This window comes from Sinocyclocheilus rhinocerous, unplaced genomic scaffold, assembly GCF_001515625.1.
Source record: "Sinocyclocheilus rhinocerous isolate Xijiao unplaced genomic scaffold, SAMN03320098_v1.1 scaffold1745, whole genome shotgun sequence".
NCBI lineage: Eukaryota > Metazoa > Chordata > Actinopteri > Cypriniformes > Cyprinidae > Sinocyclocheilus > Sinocyclocheilus rhinocerous.
The window spans coordinates 200,854-221,468 of record NW_015654943.1 but is presented as its reverse complement, the minus strand read 5'-3'; the positions used below and the strand labels follow the sequence as shown (position 1 = coordinate 221,468).

Sequence of the window (20,615 nt, the reverse complement as noted above, 5' to 3'; positions counted from 1 at the left end):
ATTCAAGGGCAGGACAGCGGTCCCACTGAAACAATTTCAGAGGCTCCTGGGGCATATGGCAGCTGCAGCGGCAGTTACACCGCTGGGGCTGCTTCATATGAGACCGCTTCAGCACTGGCTTCATGGCCGAGTACCGAGGTGGGCATGGCAGCGTGACACTCACCGGGTCCAAGTTACACCGGCCTGTCGCCAAATCTTCACCCCGTGGTCAGACCTTGCGTTTCTCCTGGCAGGAGTTCCCCTGGAGCAGGTCTCCAGGCTGCACTGGCATATCAATTGCCTAGAGTTGTTAGCAGTGTGCCTTGCCTTGAACCGTCTGAAAGGGCGCTTACGAGACAAGCACGTGCTGGTCTGGACAACGGACAACACCGACGAGCTGTCACGAGCTACGCTCCCAGGAGAATGGAGACTCCATTCCCAGACGGTCCAGCTGATTTGGAGGCATTTCGGAGCTGCTCAGGTAGACCTGTTTGCCTCTCCAGAAACCTCTCACTGCCAGCAGTGTGCCTTGCCTTGAACCGTCTGAAAGGGCGCTTACGAGACAAGCACGTGCTGGTCTGGACAACAAACAACACGGCGACTGTTGCGTACATCAACCGACAAGGTGGTCTGCGCTCCTGTCGCATGTCGCAACTCGCCCGCCACCTCCTCCTTTGGAGTCGGAAGGTTCTGGGGTCACTTCGTGCCATTCACATATCGGGTCTGCTCAACCGTACGGCCGACGAGCTGTCACGAGCTACGCTCCCAGGAGAATGGAGACTCCATTCCCAGACGGTCCAGCTGATTTGGAGACGTTTCGGAGCCGCTCAGGTAGACCTGTTTGCTTCTCCAGAAACCTCTCACTGCCAGTTGTTCTACTCCCTGACCGAGGGAACACTCGGCACGGACGCACTGGCACACAGCCTGCGCAAGTATGCGTTTCCCCCAGTAAGCCTTCTCGCACAGATGCTGTGCAAGGTCAGGGAGGACGAGGAGCAGGTCCGGTTGGTGGCACACTATTGGCCTACCCGGACCTGGTTCCCAGAACTGAGGCTCCTCGCGACAGCCCCTCCTTGGCCGATTCCTCTGAGGAAGGATCTACTGACTCAGAGACGGGGCACCCTTTGGCACCCGCGTCCAGACCTCTGGAAACTTCATGTCTGGTCCCTGGACGGGACGCAGAGGTTCTAGGTGACCTACCCCAACAGGTAGTTGACACCATCACTTTGGCGAGAGCACTATCTACGAGACATGCTTACGCCTTGAAGTGGAACCTGTTCTCGAGTGGTGTTCTTCTCGCCGAGAAGACCCCCAAATATGCCCGATCAGAGTCGTGCTGTCCTTTTTGCAGCAAGGGTTGGAGCGAAGGCTGTCTCCCTCCACCCTCAAAGTCTATGAGAAGGTTAAATCCTCCCCGGCCCCCCTCTATACCCTCTTGGGACTTATCTCTAGTGCTCAAAGCACTACAGCAGGGCCCATTTGAGCCTTTGCAGTCAGTCGATCTAGAGTTTCTTTCAATGTAGAGGCCTAAGTGGTTCCCATATGTGTAAAGTCCACGGTATAGCCTCAGAGCCCGTGTTTCCCCGGCAGACTTCTGCCATTTCCAAGAGGGTTATAATCACCTCTAATCTTCAATATGCAGTTGTTCATGTGTGTAAGTGCTTCCGAAACCTCCTTCGAGAAGGATGGGGCTTCCGCAATGTTCCTGTTCCAAGTGGAACGGGTACGTTTTCCCAGTGTTATCCAATCTCACTGAGTGGGTAGTGCTACGACAACAGTGACGGGTCTTCTTGTTGCGAGCCCCGGCCTACACCAAAAAGAAGGGGCGCAGGAGGCTACTACAGGACACTGGAAGGGGCAGTATCTGTGGCCCTTTGGTAGTGATCCCAATTCGTCGGTCTTTTCCCAGTGTTATCCAATCTCACTGAGTGGGTAGTGCTACGACAACAGTGACTGGTCTTCTTGTTGCGAGCCCCGGCCTACACCAAAAAGGGGTGCAGGAGGCTCGCACAGGACACTGGAAGGGGCAGCATCCATGGCGCTTTGATAGGGATCCCAATTCATCAGTCACCGACGTGACGTCGAGAGTGACTGACTGAAAGGGAACGTCTCGGTTACGTATGTAACCCGGAGACGTCACGTTCCGTCGCCACGGCTGCTGTACCACCGCTGAGTGGCCGGGTCACCGGCTCGGCTCCTCAGCGAAAAACTGGTATGCTTTGCACCGGCTGCCTTTTTATGCTCACGCTGTGATCAGCGGCAGCTGGATGCAATCATCGCATGCCAATGTGTATTGGCTCGGTTAGTTTACACTTGAAGTGGATTGGTCTCTCTAAGCGAGATCCCAATTTGTCGGTCACCGTGACGTCTCCGTTCCCTCCTTCAGGGAATGAGGATTACATACATAACCGAGACGTTATCTTTATAGTTATCATTCTTTGTGTGAACAGGCCTTTAGAGTTTAGTTCAAAAGGTTAACTAAGAAAGAGGCTTTAATTTATTGTATTTGATTCTGTCATTTATTGGGTGTTTTATGTTATGGTATGATTAGTTATGTTATGCTGCCGTTATTTATAATTTTATTTAATGTGTGATTGTACAGCACATTGTTAAACGTTATGCTGTTTTAATTGTGCTTTATAAACAAACAGAAACAGAAACAGCCATTGATGAAATACTAAATGTTACTTGTTATTTGATATTACTCAAAGGCCTACTATTATTTTAACTTAAAAACTCAAGTTTAAATACTTATTTTGAGTCGTCAGTTCTTAATGTGGATGTGCACATTACTCAGAAATATTAAGTCAGTGAAAGCAGCCAAGTTTGGAAAACTCTGAGCAACTTTACTAGATTTTTTTCAGGCAATAGGTTTGCAAGATTTTTTTGGTGAACTACACCTAATGTCACGATTATGGACTTTTGTTGTGTTTCTTTCATTTCCTGTTCTCCTGTTTAGTTTTGTTCCTCGACCTAGGCTGTGTCCGAAATCGCCCCCTATACCCTCATTCACTATTCCCTACATTAGGTCACTAATTCAGTTCACTAGAAGGAGTGAATGAAAACGAGTAGTGAATTCGGACCGGAAGGAATGCCGCTTTTGCATAGTTTGTGCTTGCTGTTTATTAATCATTTGAAACTAGCAAACTAGCAGCTCCAGTAGTAAGATTAAAGGATTTATCTTGAACTCTGTCACGGAAATTATGTATAAACCCTAATCAAACAATTTAATAATCAATTTACAATGAATTTATACCCGTGTTGTACATTATGCTGTACGCCATGGATGAGCGCTTTGTAAAAATGAACGGATTGATTATTCAGCTGCGGGCGCCATCTTCTGGCGAGATGCGCGAATTCATTCGGCGCGTGACTCTCACGGTGCATTATGGGCAATTTGGGCATTCTCTAGCCGTTGAGCGTGCACCAGTTGTACACTCGTTTTTGCAGTGCATTGTGGGATTGAATGAGTGCACTCGAGAACGTCCACTATGGTTTCGGACACCACTAAAAATGGCTGTTCCCTCAAATAGTGCCCTATTTAAGGGTATAGGGGGTGATTTCGGACACAGCCCTAGTTTTCCTTAGTTCCCCTGATTAGTTCATTCTGTTCACCTGTGTCCTGTTAATTAAGTCATTAGGTCCTCTCTTATGTTTGTATAAATACTCCTTGTTTAGTTCTCTCAGCTGCTGGTTATTAGTTGTGAATGCTGCTTGTGTTTTGTATGAATCTTCATCATCTTGAATTACTATTAAATGTTATTTTGGATTACCTTTGTCTTTGTGCGCCTTCCTTCAACAAGACCGTGACACCTAATATTCCCCTTTTTATATTTTGTAAAAAAAACAATATGTAACTATATACAATATAACTAAATAATACATGTATATATTTATTTATAATAATACATATATATATAACTAAATATGTGTAGTAATATGTGTAGTATAAATTACTACACTATAAATTACTACATTAGTATAAATTACTGTTAATTTAGGCTAATTTGTATAATTAGGAAATTGACTTTAAAAAGTATAGTATAAAATGTTGTGGAAGGTATAACTTAAGGTAAGGTGAAATAAAAGGAATTCAGAAAGTGAAAAAAAACCACGACATCTGTCATATTAAGTAAGTTGGATAAACACTTTATGACCTTTTCACAATGTTTTTGTAATGTAAGACGAAGAGACTTACATTTACACTGAAAATGATTTATACTGAGAATCTCATGCATATCCATAACATAAAATTAATTGCACATACATTCAAACCTTAAAGAATAAGTCTTTAATGTATTAGAATTTCATAAGTGTGTGTGCATGTCGACTTTATATGTATCACAGGTTTTAAGGGTGTATACATGCATTGAGTTTGGTCATTCTATTAAGACTTAACATGTTTTTCCCTTTCTTGCTAATTTGGAGCAGAAACGAGGGAAGCAGGGCCCTGACCAAGACTCTGCCCAGAACCGCTTTCGAGTGGCTTAAAGTCGAGTTCTTCCACAGGGATCCCAAATGCTCGCAGCTTTGCTACAGAAGTCTTCAGTAGGTCATTATGGGCCTGTGGATGGAAATAGACAGCTACACTTAATCACGACAGGCTGTCGTCAATACATATTGTATGATATTTTTAAAATCACATGCTATTTTTAATCTAATAACAATAAATGTTTTATTTGGTAGTGTGCCTGTGTCACATGACCAACTTTTAGTCACATTTCAGTGAAGATTAATTTAAGTTTTCATTTCAATCCATTCACGGAAACAAATAAGCACTCTTGTCATGCTATTCTAACATTATATTCTTTACTTATCTTGTCTTATCTTGTTTCAGCTCAGTTCACACATTAACATTGATTTTAAGACTGTGAATATATGCATAATGTTTTATGTGTATATATGTGTGCCAAGTTTATGTATGTTTCAACATTTTAAAAGTGTATGTATGTGTAAGGTGTTGTCTAAGTGGTCTGCTTTTTACATTGGTGTGTGTATAATGTTATTTAATATGTACTGTTTGAGCATTCCATACTATACATGTATGTGTGATTACTTCACATTTGTGTATTCCAGTGCTTCATGTATTTATGTGCAAATAAATTTTGATTTAACCCTTTATGGAACCTTATACAGAACAGTTTCTTACCTTGCAAACTCGTGCCACTTCATACTGTAAGTCTCTGATAGTATGGTTTTTGGACTCCAAAACTTCCTAGACAAAAATAAAACACAATTGTATAGACACATTAACAAACACTTCTGTAAAACTGACTTTTATATTTCTAAATCATATATTATTGTGGAGGCCCTCTGCAAATGCTTGTATGTAAATATGTACGTACAAAAATGTACCTCTAGTTTATGGGTGACCATGTTGAGGGTGTTGGGGTCCAGGTTGGAAGCAGACAGCACCTCACTGAGCTGCGCTTCCTTCTTCTTCAGTGTGTCACTGAGTGCACTCAGTTTGCACTCCAGTAGCAGGTTTTTAAAGCCACTTTTCTGCTGTACCTCCTGGATGGCTTTAGTGAACTTCATGTACAGCTCATCTCGCTCCAACTGAACCTACACAACAAAGTGTCTTCAGTTATTACATATGCAGAGCAGTCCTAATGGATCAATATGAACACACAAAAAATCTGAGAGATAACTGTTATCCAATATAATAATGTAGAAACATACAATACATTTTTTTTAAATTATCTGTGTACACAGAACAGAGATTTGTATCATGTCATAGCAGACATGTTATCAAGATGAAGATAAAACAATTATTTCTACTAAGCTTTCTACTAAGACCATTACTACTAGTTCAGTGTGTTATAAAGGTCTGATGCTGTTCCTCCAGTCACCTTAGTAAATCTCTGTTCCAACACTTCATGCACCCACTTAAGCTCCTTCATTTCTCTCTCAGATATTTTGAGACGAGCTCTTGTTCTCTGACAGCAAAAGAAAGAACAAGAATTCCATACATTACTAAGATTTATTAAAACTATTGTTATAGTTATAGTTTAACACTATCACAGTCCAGTGTCTACTGTGTCTACAGACTGCTACTTTAGACCCTGAACATACAGCTAGAGCACTCCTGTCCTTATCATAGTTGGCGAGCCGTTTCTGGAGTTCTGCGACTTCCTCTTTGGCCTTTTGTGGAGACGCTCTAAGTTCCTTATTCTCCTCAAGCACTTCAGCCATCTCTTTATTTCTCTTCTCCTCCTTCCTTTTCATCTCCTTTAACTCTTCCTGCACACATTTCACCAGAGAAGAAAATGAGTAAGAGCTGACAAATAATCACACAAACATACTTAAATATTCACTACCAGTCAAAAGTTTTTGAACAGTAAGATTTTTAATGTTTTTTAAAGAATTATCTTCTGCTCACCAAGCCTGAATTTATTTGATCCAAAATACAGCAAAAGCAGTAATATTGTAAAATATTTTTGCTATTAAAAATAACTGCTTTCTATTTGAATATATATTTAAAATGTAATTTATTCCTGTGATTTTAAAGCAGTCTTCAGTGTCACATGATCCTTCAGAAATCATTCTAATATTCTGATTTGCTGCTCAAAAAACATTTATTATTATTTTCAATTTTTTCAGGTTTCTTTGATGAATAGAAAGTTCAGAAGAACAGCATTTATCTGAAATAAAAATATTCTGTGACATTATAAATGTCTTTATCATCACTTTTGATCAATTTAAAGCATCCTTGCTGGTATAGTGGTATAGTGTTACAAAAGCTTTTTTTATTTCAGATAAATACTGATCTTTGGATCTTTCTGAAACAAATTTACTCAACTGTTTTAAATATTAATAATAATAATAATAATAATAATAAAAGTTATTTGAGCAACAAATCAGAATATTAGAATGATTTCTGAAGGATAATGTGACACTGAAAACTGGAGTAATGATGCTAAAAAATCAGCTTTGAAATCACAGGAATAAATTACATTTTAAAATATATTCAAATAGAAAGCAGTTATTTTAAATAGTAAAAACATTTCACAATATTACTGCTTTTGCTGCATTTGGATCAAATAAATGCTGGCTTGGTGAGCAGAAGAGAATTCTTTAAAAAACATTAAAAATCTTACTGTTCAAAAACTTTTGACTGGTAGTGTAGCTTGATTGCCAGATACATAAATGTAGATCTAATAATTTTGAAGATGCAATGATGACTATGAGTTCCTAAAAACAACTTAATGAGAGAAATTCTGTAATTTGATTTTTCACCTTGAGTGAAGTGATAAGGTCCAAATTCTTGTAGACAATGTCATTGAAGTAGTTCCTGATGTCTCTGAAAGCTTTCTCATGATTCATCATCAGCATGTTGATGTGACTGTTCTTTCGTTCCTCGATCTCATGAATCTCTGTTTTGCATCTCAGTTCTTCCTCCTGCCGTAGTTTCTGCATCCTTTTCTTATATTTGGACTCAATTTCTGTGACAATATTTTCACTCCCATGTTAAATCACTAAAGCAAATTTTTACGGTCTAGAAAACTCTTCACTTCCCATACCCGTTTACTTTATGCCACATTATACTGTGTTACAGTATTTAACGAAGAATATTTACTACTCATCAAAGCACTTCAAAATGTGAAAGTGGAAAAAAAAGTCCAGACATATGAATTAAATTAATAACAAAAAAGTACTTTTTACTTTGAATAACCTAAATAACACATCATTAGTTGACCTGTGTGCACTTGAGATGGCTTTTTATGCAACCCCAAGTAATGCTTAATTGGGAAACGCTAACAACACTGCAGACCAATGTCCAGGTTGTATTCATGTTACACAAATGTATATGTTATAGAACACACTTTTGTAATGGTCACAAAATAAGTTCTTCATCAAATGTAGTACCAACTCTGACAGTATGTGATTTTGGACAGCACGTTTCCCTAAAAAAAACACATCTGATTCAACTCAACTCATTTTCAGAGACTTATTATCTTGTGAAAAACGTCTGGAAAAGACACAATGCACATGATGTGTCTGATATCACCCCCATACTCTCAATCACTACAGCCTACATTATTCCACTAATATAATAATAATAATAATTCTTCATTACATTTATATAGTGCTTTTCTAAGCGCTTTACATTGTGAGGGGGGGTCTCCTCATCCACCACCAGTGTGCAGCATCCACCTGGATGATGCGACGGCAGCCAAAGTGTGCCAGAATGCCCACAACACACCAGCTTATTGGTATAGAGGAGACAGAGTGATGAAGCCAATCATTATATGGGGATGATTAGGAGGTCATGATGGTCAGAGGGCAATGGGCGAATTTGGCCACGATGCCGAGGTCACACCTTTACTCTTTTCGAAAGACATCCTGGTATTTTTAATGACCACATAAGTCAGGACCTCGGTTTAACGTCTCATCCGAAGGACGGTGCTTTTTGACAGTATAGTGTCCCCGTCACTATACTGGGCGCCAGGACCCACACAGACCACAGGGTGAGCACCCCCTGCTGGCCTCACTAGCCCCCCTTACAGCAGCAACCTAGCTTTCCCAGGAGGTCTCCCATCCAGGTACTGACCAGGCTCAACCCTGTTTAGCTTCAGTGGGCAACCAGATGAGAGCTGCAGAGTGATAGCTGCTGATAGTCTGCTTGCAAGAATGAATGAAAAAAATAAGCAAGGTATTTTAAGTCTGCGTGTACCAGAAGTTGCTACCGGCTTTACTTAAGCATTGTGACGTGTTTCCAACTGAAACGGAATATTGAATAGAGGGCAGGGTTTTATTTTAGAGCACATGCCTGCCATCTCTTGCTCGTATCAAACTAATGATTTGGAGGGGCATGGTTAAGAATACTCTGCCCAAACTATCAAACTGATATCATCAGAGAAGGAATGCCATTCCAGAGCAGAAGCAAATTTTCAGATTCTGATTAAAGATTACCAAGACAATTTTTTTTCTATGGGTTTACTTGCATGGATTAATTGTTTACCTCAAGACAAGCAATATGTGCTAACAAAGTAAATAGTTTAAATTTTGATTTCAAATCAAATATGCTGCATTACATATGCTGCACATCCATTGAGATGAATTAAAATAGTGTGCTGTTTAAAGACAGAGAGCAAAACTCAAAATGTTCAAAATGATTGAAGGCAAGTACAAGATCTGTTCTAAACTTATAATTAGCCTCTAACTCAAATACTGGTGAGTGAAATCTAACAACTTATTAGTCAATGGCTAACGATAGACATTATTTGGTCATCTATCATGGAAATTTAGTTGCATATGCAAGTGATTTACTTGCATTGTAGAGGGTTGATATAGTGCTCAAAATTAGTTCTATGCAACAAGAAAACTTGTAAAATTTTAGCCCAGTGGTTCCCAAACTTTTTGCAGTGTGTACCCCTTTCTAGTGTTTAACACGTGTCACCACCTTACTCCAGTTAAACACCACATTTTTAACTGCAATAACTAAATACATATATTCACTGTATACACACATTAACCTTTTTGCTCACCAGCAACTAAAATGTATTTACACAGTTTAAAGAAGCTGAAATGTAGCATGAATGCATTTACACTGCAAAATTACATTATAATATAGTGTGTTGCTATGAGATGTGCGACTGTTCTGCTGTGATCTTTGTTTGGAACTATTTTCGTTAACCAAATCGAGCAAAAACAGTCATAATGACAATATTATACTAAAATGTAAGTCACATAATATTAACTACTAGTTTGAACTCTTGTATAAAATCAATGTCAAATTTGCAATCATACTGGTTTTCAGGGAAAACTGCACTCTCTTGGTCTTGTCATGTTGCTTAACTAGGCTATAGGCCTATGGTATAAATATAAAAACAAAATTTTTACTGCAGTATGTTTCTTCTGTGTGCAGTTTTGTTCATTTGTTTTGATTTCTCCACGAGATTGTCTCACACACAGAGGCTGCGCAAGCCTCAACTGCCACGACTTTGTTACTGTCAATACATTATCCATTATCAATCGCCGTTTACACCAAATGTAATAAAATCTGAGTCAATTTCGGTGCTTCCCTAGTTAGATGTTTTCATCAGGTTAATTGTCCGGCCGGGCATGTAAAATTCCTTTTCACTTGCCCTTTCAAAAAATCCACTTGTCACAGACAAGCATTTATGTCGAGCTCTTTTACTGTATAAAGTCAGCCCGCCAAAGTGGCTATATAGTGGCAGTGACCGTGTTCCACGCCACTGCTGAAATCCACCTGCATTTGGCAGCTTGGCAGGTGTTAATGTTAAGCCCTGACTGTATATTTGAAAACATCAAATTTCAGTTATAAATAAAAAAAAACATTAGCCCTATCTTTTTTTAGTGAGATGGATGGGCCTGCATGTTTGCACACAGATCATCAAAATAATTCCCTCGTGCACCCTGGTGGTCAGTCTACGCACCCCAGTTTGGGAACCGCTGTTCTAGCCCATCCAAATATATAAAGACAGAAACTTTACCTCGTACTTGTCTAGCAAAATCATTTCTCAGAACAGTCATTTCCTCATCGTGTTTCTGTTGAAAGACAATTTTGTTTATTTTAATTTGAGATCTAAAGCAAAAGTGTAACTGTCATTGTAATGGTAATCATTATAGCCAGGGTGCAAATTACGGGGAGGGGGATTGGGAGTAGTGTACTTGTAATATAAAGTTTACTTATATATAATATAATGGTCTTTTCGGGCACCATAAAACTGAATATAGAAAACGTTAAGATGGGTGTGCATACTGCACACTGACAACACAGGTTATTGACCTAACACAAAATATTTTTCTTTATGTCTGTGAATATGCAGGGAAAAAAGCAGATATATCTGAGATTCAGGTATACAAATATACAATATTAGAATACAACCCAGCGGGCACCTTGATGTCAACTGATATCTATTTGACGTCAAATGTTAGTCAAGTCTTGATCAAGACGCTGTATAACATCATTTTAATGCCAGTTTGGACAGCAATTTCTTCGAGTGGTAATTGGGTGAAAATATGTATGGAATGCCAAACCTGACAAAATTAGAAATATATAAATACATAAATAAATATACAAAGAAATGTAAAAAAGCAAAAATAAATAAATAAATATACAAATAAATTGTATTTAATTAATTTATTTATTCTTTTATTTATTTCCACTTTTATTTATTTTCACATTTATTTGTTTCTACATTTCTTTGTCCGTAGGGTAATGTTGGTAATGTAATGTAAGGGTGTGTTTTAACTCAGGAATAGCAATCGAGCCTGAGTAGGCGAGTTGTACGTTTGAGGCCATAGTGACTCGAAATACAAGCAGTGTAGCCTACATGACGTGCCTGTTGATAGTGGGATGAATGAATTAAGGCTGGAATACACTACATGATTTTGGCCCCAATTTTCCCCCGATTTACAGCCTGAACAAGTTGACGCTAGTTGCTGAAACTCTAACTGTATGTATACAATCTAAGTCATTCATCCCACTATTAACAGTCACGTCATGTAGGCTACACTGCTTGTATTTCGTTGGACAAAGTGTCACTGTGGCCTCAAAGCTTACAACTCGCCTACTCTGGCTCGATTGCTATTCCTGAGGTAACCCTTCTCATTACCCTATGGACAAAGAAATGTAGAAATAAATAAATGTGAAAATAGATAAATGTATAAATAAATAAATGTATAAATAAATAAAAGAAAAAATAAATAAGTGTGGAAAAAATATACTGTACATAAAAAAGGAAATAAAAGTATAGATAATCATTTATTTATTTATTTTTTACTTTTATTTGTATATTTATTTATATATTTTTGCTTTTTTACATTTCTTTGTATATTTATGTATTTATTTATTTCTAATTTTGTCAGGTTTGGCATTCCATAAATATGAAGTTAATACACTGAAATTGGTTTAATGTATATGTAGGCCAATGTGTTTGAAATTCAGTTTGCATCAAATCAATGTCATGATTTAGACGTCAAATTGATGTCATATGGACATCACATTGACATCTATGATTTGTGTGTTTGATTGATATATATTGCATAATATGCATTCTTTGTCGGCCTGATTAAGTTTCAAGTAGAATTTTTTCTTAACTGGGGCCTCGGACAGCATCAATTTGCCACATCTCCTTTTGAAACATATCCCAGTGGGCAAATGATATTCAAAAGACCTGAAATTGACATCAAACATTGACGTGAAAAAACAGCTCAAATATCCAAATCAAACTGACATCAGAAACTTGATGTCCATTTCAGATCAACATACTCATTTCCTTTTTAATGTCCATTCAATGATAAAACTTTCTCTGCTGTTTAGCACCACACCTGTAGATGGCCACTAGAAGTGACGGTCTGCTTCAAAAGCATTGACAATCCTAAAACGAACCGTGACCTTGTGTCCAGCTCATGTTCTGTCACTCTCAGGTGGGTACATGTCATGTAATGTAAAACAAGTTATCTTGGGTAACTTTTAACACTTACAAGAATGTGTTTCAAAAAATATGACTTTGTGCTACGACTATTTCTGGTAGTTTTTGTGTATGCACGGCTAAAAATGCTTTGATTACATTTACCACTGTAGCATGAGTGCGACACAGTTTGGAATGTGCATGACACAAAACCGCTTGTTTGTGTGTGAGGTTAATCCATGACACGCCGCTATTTCAAAACTTGAAAAACGGTTACACTGTCCATATATCCATATGATTTCTGCGATGCGGACAACATGGAAGGAACCGCGGAGTACAGGCATAAAACCACAATTCACTGCATAATGCGGAATGTCACGGAATTTGGCCAATTTTGAATTAAACAATCAGGAAGTAGCCCTGCACAGCTAATCAAATTCATATTGTGATATGGACTAACGTTAGTAATTATTCATCTGTTGTTCTGCGATCTTTGTTCACAATCAGAAGAGTGTCAGAAACAATCAGTTTCTTTTTTAATTTACATTTGTATTATTGATTTCAAGTTTGTTGAATAAAACTTTTCTTTCATTGCATTGATTTTCTGTCATAATTTTGGTTTTCGAAAGAACATCAGTTTGTGGATGTCAAATGGACGTTAAGTTTTTGACGTCAGTTTGATTTGCATTTTTGACGCCAATGTTTGATGTCAATTTGATGTCTTTTCAAACATCAAGGTGTCCGCTGGGAAGCCTCTGTCCCAAACTACACTATATTGTGTTAAAATTCAAAATTTACCATGCAATATTCACAACATTAACAACAATCTGTTAATGTTTGTCCCTTCCTCCCACACTGTGTAATTCATATCCTGATTACATAGTACTGTAATCATAATCATACCAGATGAAGGTTCTTGATCACATTCTCATTGGACAGCTCCTGCTCTTTCACGTCCACTTTCAAGCAGCACATGTCCTTCCGTAGCTGATTCTCAAAGGCAGCGTGCTCCTTTTGCAGCAGTTTGCTGCTGACAACACTTTCAGCCTTCAGCTCAGAGAGCATGTTCTGCTCTTCATACAGTAAGTGCTTCACCTTCTGCTTATAAACCTGAACAAAAACAGATTCATACCACACAAAGTGTTATGTTCATTATGAGCCAACACATAGTTAATCAATTATGAATATATATTAATTATGATTATATAATTAATAAATTATGAAAATAACTTTTGACACCTTAATTTCCACTTGGTGGCGCTCCTCGCCCTCCTCTAGTTCACGCTCTCTGTTTCTCAGTTCACACTTTTTCTCTTCCAGTTGTCTTTTGGTGATTTCCCAAAACGTGTGGATTTTGTCCCTCTCTAGTTGGAAATAGTTGCGTTCCTCTCGTTCTCTGTCCAGCTCCTCTCGCAGACGCACAATGTGCTCTTCCAACTACAAAACTCTCATGAGTTAAATACAGATTGGTAAAACGAAATATAAATGAATGGCTACCATTAACAAGGTGTTCTTGGTTTCATTATTATTAGTAGTAGTAGACTACACACATGAGAAAATCACACCTGCTCTTTAGACATCTCATCTGTGGACAAGCCATCCACTACTGTTGGAGTTTTGCCCTTTGGGGACTTGTTGAAAGATTTTCTTTTTGGCGGCTGGAATATGGACAGATAAACAGGTAAAGTTTAACAAAGTTTAGGTCTATTGTGCTGGATACTGTAAATTTCTATTGCGCACGGCACAGGAAACTATTTTCACATTTCCTTTATTAACCATGGTTTTGTTAAATTAAAAGTGTAGTTTTTTTTATTATTATTACCATTTGTATTACCACAGTTTTACTACAAATACCATGGTTAAACTATAGGCCTAGTTAGTGTAGCAAAACCATGGTTCATTTATGATTACCATGGTCTAACTACAATAACCATGTTTTTTTATTTATTGGATTTTTTATTATTTATTATTGTAGTAAAATCATGGGATATATTTATATACTATTAATGGATTGACACAACTGAAGTAATATACTGCAAGGAATACATTCTCTATTTAGTTGTGCGGAAATACAGTTTGTAATAAACATATTTTATCAGACTTTACGTTAGCTTCTAGTATAGTAATAATTAGTCGATAAACTAGCGTCTCACCCACCAACAACAGCGATACTGAGCCACATTTATTTATTCTCGCTGAAAGTTCATCTGACAATAAACGCACAGACGGCATGATTTTAAAAAATTCAACATTTGCTTACCATTATTTGTGAAAGCGTTTATTATCACCTCAAATGAAAATAAAGTGGCTTCACACGCTGACACTACTAAACAACGGTTTCCTAGCAACATGAAATCTCTTCTTCTGCCGGTGCTGCTGCTTCTTCTTCTTCTTCTTGTTTTACTGTGGATCGGAAACAAAAAGTGCATTAACGCCACCTATCTCCCAAATGGACCATTGACGATCGTCCTACCTGAGCCTAAATCAAATACGCAACTACATCAACCAACGTAACATAACATCTACCCACATAAGGGCTGAAGGCTTCGACCAAAATCAATAATAACAAAACTTTATACACACTCACTATATTCATTTAAACCTGTACTTTTCAGATAGCCATCATTAATAATGTACTATTTTTACCTGCCTAGACTTAGTAGATTTTTAAAAATGTACCCTGCGTCTGGATTTAGAAGATTTTTGTAAATGTAATGCTGTCCTTTCCTCACTAGTTCTTCTTTTAAATTATTTATTTCAACTGTATATTTCCTGCAATGCATTATAACATGTTAAACTAACTCATTAACTCCACATCCCTCACAGACCTGTTGGATGCTTACCTTATTAAGCACATGTTCAAACCTTTATCCAGAGATGAAAATGTATTTTAAAAAATTTTTCCTCTGTGGAAAAATTTAAATACAAATACAAAATACTGTGTGGAGAAATGTATTTAAATACAAATACAGTATTTTGTATTTTGAAAATACACAACATACATGTGAAATTGGCCATTCAGTGCAGGTATCCCTATAGGCTGAAATCTATCTGGACCAAACAAACACACATTTCGATGTGTACAACTGCTTAGAAACTTTTGTTTTCATTTTACATACCTCTTAGTTTATACCTCTTAGTTAAAGTTTATTTTGTTGTATATAAAGTTTATTCAAATTAGAAAGTTTATCTAAAATTTTTATTTTTTTATTTTTTTTAGAATATTTAAATAGCATTTAACACTATTTGCTCAAAGGTTTTTTGTTTTAGTTTTTTTTACGAACAATAAAACCAAAACCGTAAGATATTTTTTTTGTGGTGAACCATTCATCAGTGTCTTTACAAATTAAATTGTTGATGACAGACAGTGATTAACCTAATTATTTTGTCTCTACATAAACATACATTTGCATAGATGGATGAACACAATCACCTGGTTTTGTAAATGTGACAAATTTTTCATTAAGCACTGTAACGATCAGTCCACTGAAGGCGAGTTGAAGATGAACCCAAGTGCAGCTTTATTTACAAAGTGATCCAGAATCCAAACAATAAACACAGACTTGACTTAAACACTAACCGACAGCAGGACAAATACATTCAATACACGACCAGGAACAAAGGCAACAACATGGCTACTTATAGCAAACAAAGAGGGTCACATGACATGAACAAACCAATGGGAAACAAGACACATCACCTGGACAACCAATCATAAAAACATGAACATGACAAAACCCAAAACAGACCTTACACGCACCAAGTTTGCATTTGTCTAAAATTTAAAATGCTTACATTTACAAAATGAGCCTGGAATATCAGAAATAATGAATAAAGTAATGGTCCATGTTAAATACAAATATTAATTAAAATAAAATGTTTAATGAATTAAAAAAACATATGAAAGCATTATTTAATTTAGTGTTATACATAGGTTATCATATTCATATGGTTTGTTCTAATGTCACAAATCAATCTCAAGTTTACTGCATTTTACACGATTCTTTGAATTCTTTTGTATGGGTTTAAGAAGTGTACTCAAAAACATTTTCACATGTGTCCTCCAAAATTAGCCACAACAAAATCAGTTTAGATGTGGAAAAAATCCATTTATTTACAAACTTCTCACGAAATGACTGTTTGACAAACTACTCGGCAAACTACTTCCTCTCACCCCGGCCCTCTGATGGTTTGGAGAACAATTACTCTGAGTCGTTTCACAGAATTATACAACGGCGAGTGCATCAAGTATAAAAGCCTTGTCCGTTTAGGGAGGAGCGGGCAGTCAGCAGGTTCGAGGCGTAGAGCCAGGCGAAAGTATAAACAAGGCTTCAACTGCACAAAACGCTTCCAATATGACAGAAATCGGTAGCTGAGCGGTGATTCCACAGCTTGCCGTGTCCCGTGTGAAAGGGCCTTTAAGTCAAAAGTGTAGGCCTAATTGTCGCCATCCCACTCTGCACCAAGCACATCACATTCTATTGCTCATTCATTCATGCTTCTTTTTCCACTCCAACTTTCCAATAATTCCAGCCCACTAAAAGCTGCACGGATATATTCACTTACCCCGATAGGCCTATCTATGTAAACAATTTAGAAAAATTTCAGTCGATTCACTCTTTATATCATTGCCACGATATGTATTGTCATATCACCCAGGACTAACATACGGTAATGCTTTAAACACATTTGACAAGCTGGTTGATAAAAAACAACAACCGATTAACTATCAAAACTGACTGGCTAACACTATTTCGTTTCTTACTAGCTCGTTTCTTCTTTCATGTTAACTGAAGGCAAATCTGAATGATGCACAATTTGAACTTTAATCGACAAGTACCATGACATCCTCACCTTATCTTATTCCAGAAAAGTCTCTCACTCAATGCTGAATGGAGCTGAACATCAGACCAAAATTTTGTTTTGCCAAGTTTGCTGCTTCAGTATTTGTAGATTATTTTTCCACATGTTTCTATGGTATACTGAAAAACAATGATAGACATATCATAAGTTTTAAAGGCTTTTATTGGCAAAAATATATAATGAGTCAATATTTACAGTGTTGACCCTTGATCTTCATAACCTCTGCAATTCGCTATGGCATGCTGGATATTAGCTTCTGTGCCAAATCCTGACTGATGGCGATCCATTCTTGCCTTATTAGTTCTCGGAGTTGATCACAATTTGTGGGCTTCTGCTTGTCCACTCGCCTTTTGAGGACTGACCACAGGTTCTCTATGGGATTGAGATCCGGGGAGTTGCCTGGCCACGGATCCAAAATTTCAATGTAATGATCTTCGAGCCACTTCTTTATCACTCTTGCTTTGTGACATGGTGCTCCATCATGCTGGAAAATGCACGGATCATCACCAAATTGCTCATGGATCGTTGGAAGAAGTCGCTCTTGCAGGCATTCTTTATTCACGACAGTGTTTTTGGGCAGAATTATGAGAGCCCACTCCCTTGGTTGAAAAAAGCAACCCCAACACATGGATGGTCTCGGGGTGCTTCACTGTTGGCACAACACAGGACTCATGGTAGCATTTACCTTTTCTTCTCCAAACAATCGATTTTCCAGATGTCCCAAACAGTCAGAAGGGAGCTTCATCAGAGAAAATAACTTTGCACCAGTCTTCTGCTGTCCAATCCTTGTACTTCCTGTTTGTTTTTTTGTGAAAAGTTCATTTTTTGGCCTATAAAGCTTTTAGCAATTATTTAAAATGCATCTGATCACTCTACACAATAATCTAGAAACAATTTGAATGAACACCACAACAGCTTAAGCAGCAAACTTTGCAAAACACAAAATTTATGTCACTGCCAAAACTTTTGGCCATGACTGTACAGCTGCAGCTCACGTGATGAATGTTGGGGTTGAGTGGAGGGTGCGTGTCTGAACTAGTTGATGAACGAAATCAGCACCCTGATAAAGAGGTTGACTGGCACGAAGTATTTTATGTATTTTGAAAATACAAAAATACTCATCTTAAATGTATTTAAATACAAAACACATTAGATTTTTTCCAAAGGCTTTTAAATACAAAATACAAAATAGTATTTATTTTCCTCTTTTCTGCTCCAACCTGATAATCTTCCCTTTCCTACTATTGACTGAATAAAATAAATTTTGTATGCCTTTTGTTTATGTATCCCAATACTTTTGCATTATATATAAATTTTCTTTTCTATTATTTATTTGACTTCTGACCTAGCTCGTGCTAAGTTGTGGCCAAAAGTGCAAGAAGCCAGAAAAATTGGGAAGCGAGCCTTTCTAAAAGAAGGCTACGCACTTACTGATGGACTCAGAGTTGACCCATGATGATCCCACTAAGGTAACACTCAGGCTCCTGTTAAAGTATTCTAGGTTTGTCACATATCAGATAGAAATAATCTGATTAAACCATTTAAGAAAAGGTGATTAACTAAAGTTCATACTGTATGTAATAGTTGGTATGGTTTTGTTATTAGAGGATAAAGGACACCATGTTCACTCCTGCGTAACAGCATGAATGTCACGAATCCTGCCCATGGACTTCCATCCGCTTGCCACCAGAGGTCACTCTTCATTTACTCTACGGAGCCCATTCTAGTTTTCTTAATCTAATCATAGTCTTGCCTTGCCTTTTTCTCGTGTTCTGATTCTTGCCTGTGTTTCTTGGATTTACCCTTTGTCTTGCCATTCGGACTCTGTTTGCCCCTGTCTGGACTATTGTTGTGTATCTGGATTATCTCGTTGCCTTGCCCTGTTGGAAATTGTTTGCTGATCGAAGACCCACGCTTGTCCTAGGATTACTCTTTGTCTTGCCTGTGTTGTACCTGTTTGCCATTGTTGAACCCCTGCCTGTTTTATGACCACGTCTGAAAATAAAAGCCTTGCAAATGGATCCGCACGTCTCACGTCTCGTCGGTCCCGTTACAGAATACTCGGCCACACAAGGATCCAGCAGCTTTTCAGAGGAACATTGGTCAGGTATGGACACAGCACGAATATTATTAGCCCTTAAACAAGGCCCGCTATCGCTGGAGAACTATATTCGAGAATATTTAGCAATCGCGCACTATTCAGATTTACCGGACTGTCTTTTGGTAGAGTTTTTTTGTGATGGCATTAATCAACCTCTACAATCTTAGCTTAGAACGCAAGGGTCCGTGTTCGTCACTCGCTCAGTTTATGGATTATGCTCTGTTGTCTGTCGGTTCCTTGGGTGTCGCGGAGGAGGAATGCGACGACACGTCCGTGCCTATAAAAGTCAAGTCAGGTCACAGTTGATCTTCATGAGTTAAGTCAGGTCACAGTTGATCTTCATGAGTCAAGTCGAGGCACAGTTGATCTTCCTGAGTCAAGTCAAGTCACAGCTGCTCTTTCTGAGTCAAGTCAAGTCACAGATGATCTTCATGAATCAGGTCACGTCTCAGCTGAACTTCCAGAGTCTCGTCACGTCTCATCTGAACTTCCAGAGTCTCGTCACGTCTCAGCGATCTTCCAGAGCCTCGTCACGTCTCAGCTGAACTTCCAGAGTCTCATCACGTCCCAGCTGAACTTCCAGAGTCTCATCACATCACAGCTGATCATCCAGAGTCACGTCACATCACAACTGATCATCCAGAGTCACGTCACATCACAGCTGATCACCCAGAGTCACGTCACATCACAACTTACCATCCAGAGTCACGTCACATCACAGCTGATCATCCAGAGTCACGTCACAACACAACTGATCATCCAGAGTCACGTCACATCACATCTGTTCGCTCAGAGTCCTGTCACTTCCTGTCTGTTGCACCCAGATCCACAAGGACTGTTCTTCAGTATCCCAGACTGGTATCCAGCGTGGAGGACCCACCGCTGGTGTCGGCACGTGCAGCTGGTATCCCTAAGCCAGCGCTCTCAAGCCCTCCAGTTCCTGAACTAATTCCCCGGTCTGGAGCGCTTCCCACAATGGGGATCGCTTTATGGTGTATTTGGGCTGCACACACCACCACTGAAACTTTAGAAACGGCAGCGGCCACTGTGATGTCTCCCGAGGTGGCGGCTGATGCTGCAGATCCTCCCGAGGTAGTGGCGCACGCTGCCGTGTTCCCCGAGGCGATGGCGCCCACTGCAGCTTCTCCAGAGGTGGCGGCCCATGCTGCAGAACCTCCCGAGGTGGTGGAGCTCGCTTCAGCTCTTTGCACGGTGGTGGCGCCTAGCAATGCACTTTCAGCCTGTCATGTCGCGGTCAAAGGAACCGTTGATGAACGCTGTACCTGTCC

General features: G+C 38.8%; 1 protein-coding gene and 1 long non-coding RNA gene across 2 annotated transcripts in view; both read right to left on the bottom strand.

Moving 5' to 3' along the window:
- LOC107717889 (uncharacterized) overlaps nt 1–18,944 on the bottom strand; it is a 23,004-nt gene extending 4,060 nt beyond the window's left edge. Inside the window, exons 1-3 of the long non-coding RNA XR_001637353.1 lie at nt 18,934–18,944; nt 18,653–18,663; nt 1,219–1,221 (exon numbers count right to left, since the gene is read on the bottom strand). This is a non-coding gene — a long non-coding RNA (uncharacterized LOC107717889). The remainder of the gene's footprint in view (nt 1–1,218; nt 1,222–18,652; nt 18,664–18,933) is intronic.
- drc4 (dynein regulatory complex subunit 4) lies at nt 4,249–14,818 on the bottom strand. Its single transcript, XM_016524792.1, has 11 exons — nt 14,623–14,818; nt 13,928–14,020; nt 13,602–13,799; nt 13,266–13,472; nt 10,440–10,494; nt 7,219–7,424; nt 6,055–6,222; nt 5,832–5,918; nt 5,335–5,544; nt 5,129–5,194; nt 4,249–4,543 (listed from the first exon to the last, which is right to left on the bottom strand). The coding sequence occupies exons 1-11, from the start codon at nt 14,623–14,625 to the stop codon at nt 4,397–4,399; spliced, it is 1,440 nt and encodes a 479-aa protein (XP_016380278.1). The 5' UTR covers nt 14,626–14,818; the 3' UTR covers nt 4,249–4,396.
- Nucleotides 18,945–20,615: the final 1,671 nt, after the last annotated feature.